The 15,262-nt window shown below is 45.9% G+C and overlaps 1 protein-coding gene across 2 annotated transcripts; it reads right to left on the bottom strand.

The window, feature by feature from the left end:
* Positions 1-3,647: 3,647 nt before the first annotated feature.
* Positions 3,648-14,841, bottom strand: LOC119387042 (sodium-coupled monocarboxylate transporter 1). Of its 2 annotated transcripts, none has more exons than XM_037654345.2 (5): positions 14,656-14,812; positions 13,648-13,823; positions 11,809-11,912; positions 10,973-11,055; positions 3,648-6,840 (listed from the first exon to the last, which is right to left on the bottom strand). In XM_037654345.2, the coding sequence occupies exons 1-5, from the start codon at positions 14,734-14,736 to the stop codon at positions 6,760-6,762; spliced, it is 525 nt and encodes a 174-aa protein (XP_037510273.1). In that variant the 5' UTR covers positions 14,737-14,812; the 3' UTR covers positions 3,648-6,759. The 2 variants fall into 2 exon arrangements, with proteins under 2 accessions (XP_037510273.1, XP_037510272.1); XM_037654344.2 differs by lacking the exon at positions 3,648-6,840 and adding an exon at positions 9,788-10,139 and having other exon boundaries at positions 14,656-14,841.
* Positions 14,842-15,262: the final 421 nt, after the last annotated feature.

Raw genomic sequence — 15,262 nt, 5'->3', positions numbered from 1 at the left:
CGGCCCCGCGAGCCATATTATATAGTAGTACACTCTTAAAAAATAGCGGTATTCACTAACTTTGACGCAGCAAGCACTTGTCACAACATTCAATGCCTATGTTGTAATTGCAGGTAGTAACTGTCAAGTTAGTAACTGTACTACCATGATACTTACTACTTACCGTCGCTACCTACAGGGAAGTAGTAATACAAAGTTATGAACTTCGCTAACATGACAGTGACTACCATGTTAGTGCGGTTACTAACACTAGTGAACTAGAATTACTCAACGATAGGTTTACGCCTATTTGGTGAATCGCTGTCGGTGGCATTTCCGTATCAAATAAAATTTATTACAAAAGTATAAGCTCATATAAAAATTCATGAGAGATTACACTCTGCGAAGGCGGATTGCCAGCGAATCTGTGTAGCTCGCGGCTCAGGGGTGACACTGAATTTTGATGAAAGGTGAAAGGTGATGAAAGACATTTTATTGTCTTGAGCAGTGGTGGCTGTCATCATGACAAAAAGCGCGCGCGCTTTTTGTCACGCACACACACACACACACACACACACACACACACACACACACACGCACACACACACACACGCAAACACACACACACACACGCACACACACCCACACACACTTGTCTCGATCGGCGCGTCGCTCCTCGGGAGTGCGCACGTCGTAAAGAAGTAAAATTCAATATGGAGAACGCCAGCATCTCTTTCTGTTGAACAAATGCGCAAAACCGAGGCAAGGACGAAAGGGAGAAGGACGAACAAGGCGCCTTTTCCACGCTCGCTCGGGCTGGGAAGAGGAGAGTTGCCTCGTCCGGAAGCCCTCCTTTCCTGCTTCCACCTAGCTCTGAGAGAGGGAAGGTATGCGTTTGCTTTTGTTGTTGGCTCTTTCACTCTCACTTCTTAAGGGAGAGTCTTCCCGCACGGACGCTATGAAATCCCGGATCCCTGTTAAAAGTGAAACGGCACAGTTGGTTGTGCTTTTTGGGGTTTAACGTCCCAAAGCGACTCATACTATAAGAGACGCCGTAGTGGAATCGGCATTGTCTTGTACATTAATTATCAATTGCTTCTTATTTCATGTGACTACACTGGTAAATCGTACACACCACAATGACATCTTCGGATAACAAGGTATCACGCAGAACAACGAGGCCTCTACGCGACATATTCTCTAACAGCAACGTGATGGCTATATACATCCCTACTCTGGGGTAGCTCATGTTGTACCCGTGAGCAGCCATGACCTTAGACATATAATTGATATTTTGGACTAAGATTGCGATACCTTACTGTTTGCATTTCCGTGTTCCATGACGAAACACAAAGCTGTTTTTCCAGCATAACCAAGAAAATGGTAGCTTGCCTGGACAGCCCGATACGGGGACAGGAAATTATGGCACACGAGCGACGAGGTAAATGCCGAGGACCAGCGATTTCGTATTCTTTTTCTTTTTTTTTTCAAGGAATATACGAGGAATGCAAGGGAGGTATGCGTATAACGGTGGGGTCGGTAATTCCTTTTTTATTGCTTTTTTTTTTTTCACTTCTGCTCCCTAGTGAATTCTTCTATTTTGAGGTGAAGTTTTCTCTGAAAACATCTCCGGGTTTTCGTTACCACGGCTGCTACTCCTTCTTTTTTGCCAAATAAGTCACAGAGATAACATTCGATAGCTGCCCGACCGAGGAATCGGACCTTTGTCCTCCAACACAGCAACCAAGTGCTGTAACAATAGGCCCCCAACGCAAGCATCCTTGCGGGACAACGAGATCTGTACTACTACACTCCACGCTCTTCATCATGTTGATAAGAACGGTGGCGCTATCTAGGAGCTTTACAGCGAAGCAGCCCAGCTACAGCGAGTGACGCCAGGAGATGAAACACCAGGAGACGTTGGTTAAAACGCAAACGCGAAATGGGCGCCTATCGGGAGCCCTGCTGTGCTAAATAAATTTGAGGAGAAAGGCATCGGAGCGACGAGCGCACGTCCGGTCGTGTGCATCTTAGCGCCGGGTGAATAGCAAATGTGCGAAGGAGATTCGCTGTACGTAATTCCAACAGGGCGAGTTGGGTCTACTGCATGCAATTCTTATTTTGATGTCACTGGACGAGGGGATTTGTCACGGTGCAAACACTACATGCATCTTACCATGCTCGACACTAATGACCACTAAGGCTTCCAGCATATACCACCATGCTTTGTGACAGTGGCGGCGCACTGGAACTCGCCGTTAAGTTGCTCCACTGTCAAATAGTTTGTCCCGTTAGTAGGTGTTGTCCAGTCATGCGAACAACGGAGAGTGCTTTTTTTATTCTTCCTTAGGCCAGCAAATAGTAAAGGTAGCGAAGGCGATGCGCCACAAGCAGCACCCGGAATACGCCTATTACACATCTTCTGTGCTGTTGTTTTTCCCCGAGCCACGCAGATAAAGCACGGCAAGAGGTTCTATATATAGGACTAAAACTGCTGTGTGAAGGATTGACTTTTGTAAAGCTATCTGGATCTCAACTCACGACGCCAACTCACAAAGCCAATGTATGCTTTTGAAAGCCTGCGAGTGAGTGATGTTCCTGGAAGCAAAGGTGTTTTCCCGCTTTAAACGAGACGAGGTCAACGCCCTTGAGCTTGTGTTACCATTTCGTCAAGGAGTCTCACGAAGTTGATGACCTTTCTGCAAGGCTACAAGGCGACCATAACATACTGTAATAGTATGGAGAGCTGGCCGAGTTGGTTTAGGGACATTATTCGAAACTTTCGGCGCGCACACAATACACGAAAACGAAAGGCGAGAAGACAAACGAGCGCGAACTCACAACTCAGTTTATTGAAGGAAGTACACGAAATATATAACCCAGGGTAGCTCAAGAGGGCATGTGCGTTGTAGATACCACTTCTGCAAAATTACTGTCATGATGTGCTTTTCTTTTGTTTCCTTATGTTTTGCTTGTTTGTTTGTTTTATTCTTTTTACGCACATGCGCTCTTGAGCTACCCTGGGTTATATATTTCGTGTACTTCCTTCAATAAACTGAGCTGCGAGTTCGCGCCCGTTTGTCTTCTCGCCTTTCGTTTCCGTCTATTGTGTGCGCGCCGAAACATTTCCAATAATGACCATAACATATCGAATACGACCTTCATGTTGATATTAATGACTTGGTGTACTGCTACAGTCATTATATGGCTCGAAACTGAGTTTTCTGCGTTTTTTTTTGTCTGTCCGTCACCCGAGAACCGTAGCCGTTAAATCGACGTCATTCTCATGTCGTCATCACCAGGCCATGCTCTTACCGTAGAGGATGAGCCAGAATCAAACTTCGCTCACGGCAGTTACGTGAATCCAAGCTCATGCGGAAGTAATGTGCATTTGACGGCTAAAAACATGTGGTATCAGGTGTGCCTCAGTGCTTGGTGTGCTTAACGCTTAATACGCAGATAGGTATTACACTCAGCTGTGTAACTCGATAGCTATTTGACTAGGTGCAATCCCAGATGATGGACCAACATAACCGGCGAGCTTCACTGAAATAGAACAGTACACGCAGATATCGCCAGGAATCTAAAGTGTATACATCTCCCATATCTCTCATTATGAGGGAAAGAAAGAGGACAAGAAGAAGTAAAAAAAAAAAACATTGTTTTATACAAAGTCACATACTTTATTTATCCTCGTTAATTATAACATGACTATAAATGATTCGGGGAACCAAGAAGTACCTCCAAGGAACATATCTGCGCAATTTCTTCCGAGTACACGCTTGTTAGTGAAAAATAGCTCGTCGTTCAGTTGCACCATCTTAAACAGCGGACGCTTCCACACAAGGTGCCGCTTTGAATGCCGGACAGCTGTGGCATGCATCTAACCTGACCGTTTTCGCCTGACACGTTCTTGTTCATTTCATTAAGTAGCCTGGTACCCTCCATTTTCCCCGGGTGCTTGTGTTAACGGCCCAGCACTGATGGCCATGGCTATGAGAGAGATTAGGAAGAAATGAGAGCGTCCTGATAAAGGTGGTGTCCGAAATATCAAAGTATATATATGGCATAGAAAATTTTTAAGCGCAAGCCCAATAATAATATCTGGGGTTTAACGCCCCAAAACCACGATTCGATTATGACGGACGCCGTAGTGGAGGGCTCCGGAAATTTCGACCACCTGGGGTTCTTTAACGTGCACCTAAATCTAAGTACACGGGCCTCAAACATTTTCGCCTCCATCGAAAATGCAGCCCGCCGCGGCAGGGATTCGATCCCGCGACCTTCGGGTCAGCAGTCGAGCGCCATAAACACTTGACCACCGTGGCGGGGCTAAGGGAAAGCCCACTACGAAAACAACTGCCGAGGTATACATGTAAGGTACTCTAAGAAATTTTTACAGTTGTTTCATGGTGCCTGTGCGTGCGCTAACATGAGGCGTTAAAACGCTCTAAAACTTCACGACACGCTTTTTTCGTCTACCACACGTTTCTCGCTTGTCTTTAAAAAAAAAATAAAGGTAAGTGCCGATTACAACGCTTCATAAATGATATGATTCGATACATTAGCCTTTTTTTTTTTATAAGCGATGTAAGTATTCGCAATGCCCATAGACTGTCGCGCCGCCAAGCGGAATTCAGGAGCGTCCTCTCGAGGAGGGTTAGTAGACGACAAAATGGCAGCACTACAATAAAACTTGTAACTGGGCGAGTTGGTTCAACTTGAAGGTAAAAAACTGGAAGCGCAAATAAACAAGACAGGGACACAGGAAGAGCAGCACTACGCAGTCGCTCCCTTGTTCAGCTGTGCTAGCCTCAGTGTTAACGCGTTGGCAAGAAAAGAACACTACGACTTTGCATGTTCCCTGCATCAGTGAACAAAGCGGGTCCTCCGTGACACAGGAAATCTGATTCGTTCTTGCGAGACGCAAAGTTTTCGTGAAAATACGTGGCAACTCGCACAGCGTACACATACTATCAGCTTCGCGAGGCTTTCTGTATCCACGCAGGTTAGTTAAATGTTATCGTCTGACATAATCCGTTGAAGCTCACCCTCTTGCATATAGCATTGGTCACTGTTTCTTGTAGTGCATGAATCCCATAACACTGTACGCGGGAGGTCCCGCGGGCACGCGATGTGCTTTTGTCCTTTTGTATAACTGAGCGATCTCAAGCTGGCGATACCTCTATCCTTTGTCAGCAAAGCGCTGTTACGAATCGTGCGAGCGACGTTGCAATCATTCGAGAACGCGTCTGCTCGACGCCTTTCGTGGAGCGAACGCTTTCCACGCCGTCCTTCACCAGTGTGTTGGTTTCATATTTCATAGCCAGCGCTGCGCCGCTTGTTTTTGTACGTTTGTTGGTAGGTGGCAGCACACTGCAAGCGATTTGCTTGTTGACCGGTCTGAGAGCAGAGTGTTCTTCGCGCCCAGACGCCTCTCTAATTATAAACGTGGTGACGCGGAGTGGTCGAAGTCGTTCGGCGGAGGAAATTCTTCAGATTGCTTTCAGCAGTGATGTTGAAAGAAACCATCTTGAGGACTAGGATTTTTCACTGGACGTTGAAGACTGTGAAAGCACCGAGAGTAACAGCGACGATGACCGATCAGCTGCTAACTCACGAGGAGCGAGTTACGAGGAGCGAGTTGCACTTCACGTCCCCTCGTGCGTTAATATTCTTTCACGCTCGTAAGTCACCTTGATTGTATCTAATGTATAATGTTCTAGAGCGAGATCAAAATAAAAGCATAGTTCCTCTTGTGCATTGCATGTATCAATTATTGTGGATATTATGGAGCGCCGCATGCCGCCAACACGCTCGAGCTCGACCAGCGAAGCGACATGGTTATAACGATAGAACGTGCAGTCACGGCCGCAATGCACGCCTCTCGACTAACTTCTTCGCCGTTGCGAAAGCATACGTGTGCATTCTTTTCGATATTCATGTTTCGATCGTGCTGATCGCCGAACCTGCAACATGCGAGTGAAGTGAATTGCATGCACACGGCTAAAGTCTCAGCATGGCGGTGACACAGGCGCTACTGAATGGGATGTGAAATGATTGTGTTCCGTTGAAGACGTAACTCCGCGTTCCCGACGGCGCAAGTAATGACGACGGCGTATTATGTTTGCAAACCATCACCACGTTAAACGTGCAGCAGCGATGGCGCTACTCGCTGGCGGCCTACTACTGCGGCAAATCCGTCAGGCAGGCTCCTCGGAGTGCCGTTCAACTCATACGTCAGTTCTAGTACATGCAGTTTTATGTAGCACGCACAGGATTTCGCAAAGCATCGTTATGCACGGTAACGGAGCTGAAATATAACCTTTCACACCGCAGCAAATAATTAGGTGGCGAGTACTTAGCACTTTCCATGGTTTGGGAAAACATTTTAGTCTCATATCCATTTCAGCGCAGCTAATGACTTCATCCGGTGAAAGCAGCACGGGTCGTCCGTCCGCACGTCCAATCTGTTCCTCTGCTAACAAACGGGTTGACCCTCCTCCTGGCGCCATCTTGAAAAGCACGGCGCGCCACCTATAGTTCGTGGGCATTGCGAATACATAAGGAACATAACACAGGTGTCTGCCAACGTAGAGACGTTACGTGGCGAAAGCTAGCACGCTATATTCGGCATAGTTTGTTTCTTTTTAGATTACATCTCTGTGTTTCGTGCGTATGATGTTATTTGTGCGTATGAATTATTTTTCTCGATGTGCTTTAACTTTAGCGAGCTTCTACAACCAGTTTGGCAGCTGTAAAAAGGTCGAAAAGTTTGTTCTACGCGAAAGAAGGGGCCTCCAACTCTGAGATGTTCAGGACTTTGAGGGGCTCTTTTTGCGCTTTTTCCTCTTCCGGTACCTGCAACCAATAGAAATAGAATAAAGTGCATGTCAAGAAAAACCAGCGCAGCACTTAACCATGTGGGCAGAAGAGGCAGGGGCGCAGAAAAGTCTAGCCTGCTCCACGACGTGAAAGCCGCCAGGCAGCGACGCTGTTGCCCCTTTAATTCGGTCCCTTCAAGTCTCTTCTTTCGTTTTGCCCAGTTACTTCTAAGTCAAGACCGGATGAAGAGCTCTGAGGATCCCGAGCTCCTCATACTACTAGCTGAATCCTGATTGGCTGAATCTAACTTACGTCACGCCACCCATCATCATTCATGATACACATGATCCTGCTTTCGTTGCGCTCACTCTCTTTCAGCATTATGTAAGTTTCATCACGTGACCCCCTCCCAATCCACTGTTTGAATCGCCCGCCTTAACCCCCTTTCCTTCTACACTTTTCATTAGACCCCCTCCTCCCCACCATGGACACGTGACCTTTTTTAGCGGGACCACGTCAGCGATGCCGACGGCACAGGGTCCGCATAAACGGCTTCGCTGTAAAATGAGTTCTTAATTGTTTTCGATATTACACACGTGCACACCGTACTTCGCACCCAGAGTCTTCGGGCTTAACCATATTGGCCTGTAATGTAAGCATCTATGTGAACGACCTGACAAGGCACTGTAGCGTCTTATCTCTTGGATTGTCTTGGTTGTCACATCCTTGACAACTTTGCGACGTGAAGTATTCACACCGTCACGCGTTTGTGACGGTGAAAACTTCAGCAGGTAAACCAGTAAGGATTGAACTCTTTATTGGGTGAACTTGTGACCTGTACAACAAAACAATAAAAGCACAACAATGCCGGCGAGCACGGCCATCGATCGTCGAAATCTGATCAATGGTGAAAAGCATTGTCTTTCACACTCGCGTTATCACACATCGCTTGCGCTCGCGTACGTTCAAGGACGTACACAAACGTTCGCCGACCTTGTACTCGCTTCGCGCGAGTACTTCCCAGAGGCTTCTCAGAGATAAGAGCATGCCTTACGCCAAGGGACAACTTTGTCACATTTGATAGCCGGTGAAAGACGGTGCACCGGGTAAAAAGAGTAAATGACTATGCGAGTAAATATTGACCGCTTTTGAACACATCGATATGAAGCAGGACTCCCTTTCCCACCCGCTTACTACACTATAATATGCAAGGCTATGCTATGTTCTGCTAGCGTGCCTGGATAGCCGAGTGGTTAGGACGCTCGCCTTCGGATCGAGGGTACGCGGGTTCGAATCCCGCCGCGTGAAAATTTTTTTGGGGCAAGAATTTTTCGCTTTCTCTTTCTTTGTATCTTTCTTTCCGACTCTCTGTTTGTTTCTCTCTCTCTTTCTCTCCCTCTCTCTCTGTGCTCGCTCTCAGGTAGCCGCACAGTGGCACAGACCCGTTAAGATGATGATGAAGGAACGATTTGCTAAACAGCTTCGTGGTTAAAAGAAATAATCTACGTACCGGAATGTAAGAGACGCAGACAATGTTTCCATTGTTCCGGCATTTCCACATATTTAAATGTCGCACTGATTTTTCTCGACATGAGTACCAACCAGTTGAACTAGCAATTGTGCTTCGATATCAGACGCCGACGACAAATGAGATCGAGCGGGCTGGGGCGCATATTACGACATAATGAACGTCTGGTACGTCGCGCGCTTATTCATGACGGAGCGAGAACTAACGACGAGACAAACACAACACCTGATGCAGCAAAACGGCTAGTTGGGCCTGTTGGTTTGGATTAACTTTTTCACTCGATTGTCGCGTCGTGTTGTCCGTTTTCCTTCTATTGTTCTCGTGTGTGTTGCGCTGTAACCGAGTGAAAAAATGAACAACACATGAGGTGGACCGATGGTGGACACTAGGTGCGATAAAAAAAAAAAAATCGATTATATTCTGTGCCCAAACGATAACCTGCTTATGAAGATGCGGTGATGGGTTATTACGGATTAATTTTGACCTGGTGGAAGTTCTTTAACGTGCCCTCAAATACAGGCACACTGGCGTTTTAAATACGTCTCATGGTGACGTTATCGTTTCTACATGAGTCCCCACATATCCAAAGTTTCGACCAGTCTTGTAACCGAAACGTTGGTTCCTTGCCTTGGAGCCTGTATTGTTCACCAACTGTTGATCCGACATAAGCTAGGTGCTTGTTCAGTAAGGTTTTTGTTTTGGTTTTTGTTTCGCCGAGAAGAAGTAAAACTGGAGTCGAGTGAAAAACCGTTTACGACAGCAGTAGGTGACACATGTTCTGTCACATGCAGCGATGTTACATTACACATCTTCGAATTAAAAAAATCAGCTACGCTTACGATACTGCCTAACTTGTGCGAATTCTGAGTGCAGCTTCGTGTTGGGGCAAGGCCAACTGTGTTTGTAGTTTTGGCTTTCCGCAAGGTATCGACTACGCCCAACTACGCCCATAACGTAGTAACGAGTACGTTACTACGTTACCGAAAAAAGTAACGCGTTACCGGTAACGCCGTTACTTGTAACGCGTTACCGCCAACACTGGTTTCAAGCACCAGCGTGGCTCTGTGGTATAATACCCGACTGCCACGAAGAGAGTACGGGTTCAAATCCCATTCGACCCTGGGTATTTTATTACGCCACCGACGGCGACGGCAACGGCGACGCCACTCAACGCAGGAACGGGCGTCTAAGAGCTGCGCTCTAAAAGAAAACACAATTTCTTCGCAAGGGCGAAGAAATGAATGCGATAGCAACAAATTGGAATGGTATACAAAGTAAGGCTAGCAGATCACTCCTTTAGCATGAGGCCCGGTGTAACCCAAACAACACGCTGGCGTAAGGAAACGCGGCCGCTGCAGCGAGCGAAGCGAACTTCACGCTATCTATATATGGCTTCAAACCAAACTTTGCGATTAGAATAGAACACGTACAAAGGTAGGAGGCTATGCGCCCGGCTGGTCAACGCACGCATTTCCGTATCTTTTGTGACGTTGCGCGCACAGTTTTACTCAATGTATCTCGGCTACATACAACGATCAAGAAAAAAAAAAGTAAGCTTTTTTTTTGTTTTTGCTGAAGGAGAGAAGGGAGGCAGCAACGCGTCTGCCTGTAACACAACTCTGTGTGACCAACAGAACATATTTTATTCGTTTTTCGAACAGCGCGAAGAGTAAGATTCTGTTGGAGAACCCCGCTGTTGGCTGCATGGTCTCATCCATTCTTTTCTCTCTACGTTCGCCGTTATGGTTCGCAGTTCACGCTCATCGGTGGTGGCGTGAGTGCAGTAGTCCCAGCCATCGTGAGCAGGCTGCGTGTTTTTGCGTGAGAAAGGTTTTTTTCTTTCTTTTTTTTCAAGATTCCGTGATATCTCGAGCCATCACCCCATTTCCCGAGACGCACCAACCAACCCTATAAGCCGTGGGGTTGCCCAAGCTCGAAGCAGAACTCATGATCGACATGCTATACCAGAATCGTGGTTTCCGCGGTGTCTGAAGATTTGCTACTTTTCTTTTTAATTGCTGCACCTTTTCAACTGTCTTCCACGGCTCCTCAGATGATTATCTGAATACATAATCATCGGCAAATGATAACGGGGCCCCGTCAATTCGCTTCGGAATGAAGGAAATCAGTTTGTCCTGAGCGCCATGTGTTACACCTGATTCGGGTAACAACCTTTGTTTCTCATTGTTTCTGCTGGGACGCCGGTGGGAACACCATGCACCTGGCTAATGCTTTAAGGAATACGTTGGTATAGATCGTTAGCAAAATGGGGTATTGGGCTAGTTGGTTTTGCGTGTTGGATTGCGCTTGTCGTGTCCACTTCGTAACGCGTGTCCTTCCTAACGTCTTTTGTCCCCGTAACTGTAGCGCAGTATTTTAATCAACGTTGGTTGATCGGTTTTACGAAGTTAAAATTCCACTTTCAATTGCCATTCATTGTCAGCGCATTAACGTTTCACCCATAAACGTAGCTCACCGCCCTTTCCATCGGGTAAATTACGCCTACTGCGGAGGTATAGGGAGATGATTCGAGATATTAATGATGTATTCAGTTTCTGTTAAGACAAATATTACGTGCGCCCGATGCGCGACATAAATCTGTATATTTAAAGAGAAATCTCACCGGATTATCAGACTCACCTTCAGCATTTTCGTCCTGCCCCAGAGCTGCAGGAAGACCTCACTCGTGAGGGGAATGTGTTTCGCAGTGTTCTTGTTGCCTCCTGCGAGGACATGTGCGCAAAGCCATAAATCGAAACGAGTGTGCGTAGGTGTCATTACGCATTGCATTTACAGCATACACACCAAGAATTAAAAGAGAATACTAGAGCTTTAAATAAGAACGCGCACGCTGGCGTAATTATACGACCATAGGGAGAGATGCCCGAATGTGAGTGTTAATTGGCGGAATGCCGAAGTGCGCATGCGCAGATTAGTTAGCCTGAATGATTTATGTGTGATCTCCACGGAAGCCACGGTGGAGTTTACATTGCATCTCTAGCGTTCTGCTTGTTCGTAGACACCAAACCCAGTGACGTCGTTGTCGCTTGCAGTAAGCTTGTTGTCAACGTAAATTTATACGGAAACTTATCGGGACAGAAACACGAGTTTTTCACTTCTGAATTTATTGTAAGCAGTTGAAACACTTGCGTAATTTGTTCCATGAAGGCTAGCTGAATGACCGCAGAACGCTCTGTAATGAACAGCGCGTGAGGAAATGCAGCAGCATCGCATTTTGCGCATAAAATTGCGTAAAACGTGCTACGAAGTTTTGCTTGTTCCATCTCAATGACATTTAGACATTTTATTTGCTTTGTAAGTGTGGGAGTGGTGTCCTTCATGGGCAGTTTGTTCTTGATCCGAATGAATACGAACAATATTAATCTAGCACTTTCGTTTATTTTCTTTAGCCTTTTTTTCCCCTTGCTTTCTGTTTCGTTGTTGTCTTTCTTTGAAAACGCTGTTTAGCTACAAACCTGTGGCGATGCTGACGGCGAGTCCAATGGCGACAGTCATCAGGGAAGCCATGAGGCCGCTCCAATAGCTAGACAGCCGGTAGAGCGGGAAGATGTCACGCTTGCTGTTCGGACCCACAGGGAAAGAAAAAAAAATTACACTTTCTTATCTCACTTAACGTGAAAATTAAGCAAGCACAGAGAAAGGAGGCAGGCATTTCTATCGACCGCGACTCATGTAGTTACGGTCGTGCACTCAATGTATATATACGACCACAACTACTTAATTTGTTACACGAACCAACTAGACCAACAGCAAGTACTACTAGTCTTATAACGGTGGTGCGCTAGAGAATGATAACACAAGAAGAAAGAACACGAACATGACAAAAACTATTGCGCCGTGCCCGTGGTCCTTCTTCTGGTGTTATGGTTCTTTTGCCCACCACCGTTGTAAGGTGAACTACCAGCTCGCCCAGCAGCCCGTCCTTTTGAAGTGTACTGCTAGTCATAGGGAAGTTCATGGCATGTACAATTAGCAGCCCAATAACAACAAATTAGCTGGAGAGTGCCGATTACAAGTGTATATCGAAGGGACTCCCGAGGAAAATGCCTGTCTATATGTAGATGTATGTGGTGCAATAAAATATGTTAGCGTTCCGCGCTGTTGTGAACGCAAAGCGCGAGGGAGGCTTGATTTAAGCGCACGCAGGAATGCCCGAAAGGCCAAACACTCATATCGATAGAAAAATGTTACGCAGCTGTATTATTTAAAAGACTTAAGATAAAAGTTACACGCCGAGATTTAAATATCTTACGACTGTTCTTCGTGCGTGGCAGCTGTAAAAAAAATGATCAGGAATAACGCAGTCGTGACCACAAAACCTGTTCACAGCCACATTGGCGTTTCAATGGTTTGGCATCTACCAAAGCCTACCAAAGCCTACCAAAGCCTACCAAAGCATAAATACGATACATTACGGTGACAACACAACGTGTAGCCCTATTTTGCTGCCTCCTCCTACCGAGATAAAACTGCTATGGATCCAGTGTGTCGCTACGAACCTTGCCCTTAATGAGAGCTTCTTGCAGGTTGGTTCAAACGGGTGGCGTACTGCGCAAGCACAAAGGAGGGAAGACAGACAGACAGGAAGGCTCTAGGAATGGGCGAATTTGAGGTTCGAAGCGAATTCGAAGCAAACAGTGGCTTTGTCAAATAATTTCTAACCGAATAGAATAGTATATATCACATGTTATAACAAAAAAATGAGCATTTTTGTCATGACTCACCTAACTTGCACAATATTTTAAGGAATAGAAACTACGCGTGGACTAGTGTCATTTTTTGGTTTGAAGTGAGGTGGAAAAATTCGAATAGCGGCAGGATTTGAATAGTAATAGGTCCCAGGTTATAAGCGGTAAAGTATGTGAAGTTTGAAAATTTTCTATACTTAGCCCCCTTAATAAGCTGTTAAACTTAAAAAAAAAAGATTAATCGAGGTGCAGGTAATGTGTACATTATAACCTTGAAGTGCGACTTCGCGCCAGTGCGGATGTCTCCTGAAAAGATAGTTTCACGGCGCGGCAGTTTTACGCTACAGTGAAACCATCTTTTCAGGGGTTACATATGGTCAGTTATGTTATTCGTTCATTTTGAATACGTCGAAATTTCGAATAACTTAAATTCGCATTGAAGCGTATTCGAATAATGTAATATTCGTTCGAATATTCGAGGCACTCGAATATTCGCCCATTCTTAGAAAGCTCTTTCCTGTCATCATTTCTTCTTCCCACCTCCGTGCTTGGGCAGTGCGCCACCAGCTCGCCCTTAACTCCACCCCTGCAGTTTGAGTGATGTACCTGGCGGTTGCAGCGGCTGCCATCTTAGATGCGAAGGTGGCGGCCAGCATGGTAGCGTTCCCGGGACAATGGTCGAGCGTCACCTCCATGGCAGGTGGTCGGACGCCGTTGAACAGTTTGCCCGTCATCACCCACAGCTGGAAAGCCGTAGTCAGAGACGCAGACACCACCACGCCCTGCGAACGGACCCGTGCAATTTGTGGTCACTGTACGTGTCCGATGCATACCTGACATGACAGAAGTCATAAACAAGTAATGCGCATTGCGTTCTCCACAGCGTACTGCTACAGGTGTCCACTTACAAATAACGCTTGCGCATTATCTGACAATTACCCAGTAGGAAGTTTCTGCAAAATATGTGTGGGTGCTAACAAAGCGGTGAAGTTAAAACTCAGATTTAAAAATCGGATTCTTTCAAGTAGTCGTTTGTTTGCCCACACCTTAGGACACGGGTTAATATATTATATTGTCTTCTCCCTCCTTCTTTTATATTTAGCGTAGCCGTCTAAGAATCGTCAATTTTCGTTTAATCTTCGCGTTTGCTCCTCGCTTAATTGTCTACTTTTATTCATGGAACCTGAGCTACTTCCCGTACAGCCAGAGTCGGAGGAAGTCCTTGCGCAAACTTCTCTACATAAGTTTTGAATGCGATTTCTAGCTTTGTGGTTAGATTTGGAACAAAATAAAGGGGGGGGGGGGTATTAATCTGCAGCCCCTCCCTACGGCGCGCCTCACAACGATATCATGGTTCTGGCACGTGAAACCTCAGAATTACATTGGTTGTAGATTTCACTGGCAGTATACGTAATCATCGACAAAACATAGGGATCTGGCGTCGAATATTTTATCCTTGAGGATGAAAAAATAGAAGTTTTAAATGTTCCTCACTTCAGAGTTTAATGCGTCAAAAGCGGAGACCCACTGGCTTTCTTCTTAAGCTTAGCACGTTCGCGTAATACGAGATAAAGAGTGGCGAATATATTCAGCAAAGATATCTCTGGTGCTTGCCTTCGTATTGGCCCATGGAAATGCCAGCGCCAGCAGATAGATGCCGACGAATGGTCCTGAAGCGCTGCTATGCATAACCATAAACACCTGCGGCAGAATTAAGGAAACCGCATGTTGAAATACAGATGTCCATTGGTGTTTCCTATAACACTATCATTGTAAAAACGTTCTCGAGACCTAGTAACCCATACCACATCTCTGCGTAAAGCCGAAGCGCACTTTGGCAAATCGAGCAATGCCTGCATCCTGTCCATAAGATCACTCGCGCATCCATTTTAACCGGTGTCATTATAAACCTCAACCGCAAAGATTAAATGATAAAATGTAAATTATAGCTGGAAGAAATTTATTTGTTACTTCAGCGACGGATTCGACATTGCATTAAACATGCAGAAGCATCACGCCAGCAAAAGACACAACACAGAAATTATAAAAGCACTGCACGGTCCATCAGTAACTGTAGATATTACGCAGTGGATACTTATTTACGACGACGTGGCTTTTTGCCACCACTTTCCTAACCATTATTTCGATCTCCCGAAGTTTTCAGTTTAGCACGGGAAGACATACGATGCTGACCAACGTTACTAGAACAAACTCAGTTTCA

This window comes from Rhipicephalus sanguineus, chromosome 3 (genome assembly GCF_013339695.2).
Source record: "Rhipicephalus sanguineus isolate Rsan-2018 chromosome 3, BIME_Rsan_1.4, whole genome shotgun sequence".
NCBI lineage: Eukaryota > Metazoa > Arthropoda > Arachnida > Ixodida > Ixodidae > Rhipicephalus > Rhipicephalus sanguineus.
The sequence above is the reverse complement of the archived record's forward strand: the minus strand, read 5'-3'. Positions and strand labels throughout refer to the sequence as shown.

Excerpts from the sequence above, each read along its gene's own strand:
- LOC119387042 (XM_037654344.2), bottom strand. The coding sequence starts at position 14,736 with ATGGTTATGCATAGCAGCGCTTCAGGACCATTCGTCGGCATCTATCTG. Across the intron at positions 11,913-13,647 it reads GCAGCCGCTGCAACCGCCAG|CAAGCGTGACATCTTCCCGC; the intron begins GTACATCACTCA and ends GGGTCCGAACAG. Across the intron at positions 10,140-10,972 it reads GCAGGACGAAAATGCTGAAG|CCTGCTCACGATGGCTGGGA; the intron begins GTGAGTCTGATA and ends AAAAACACGCAG.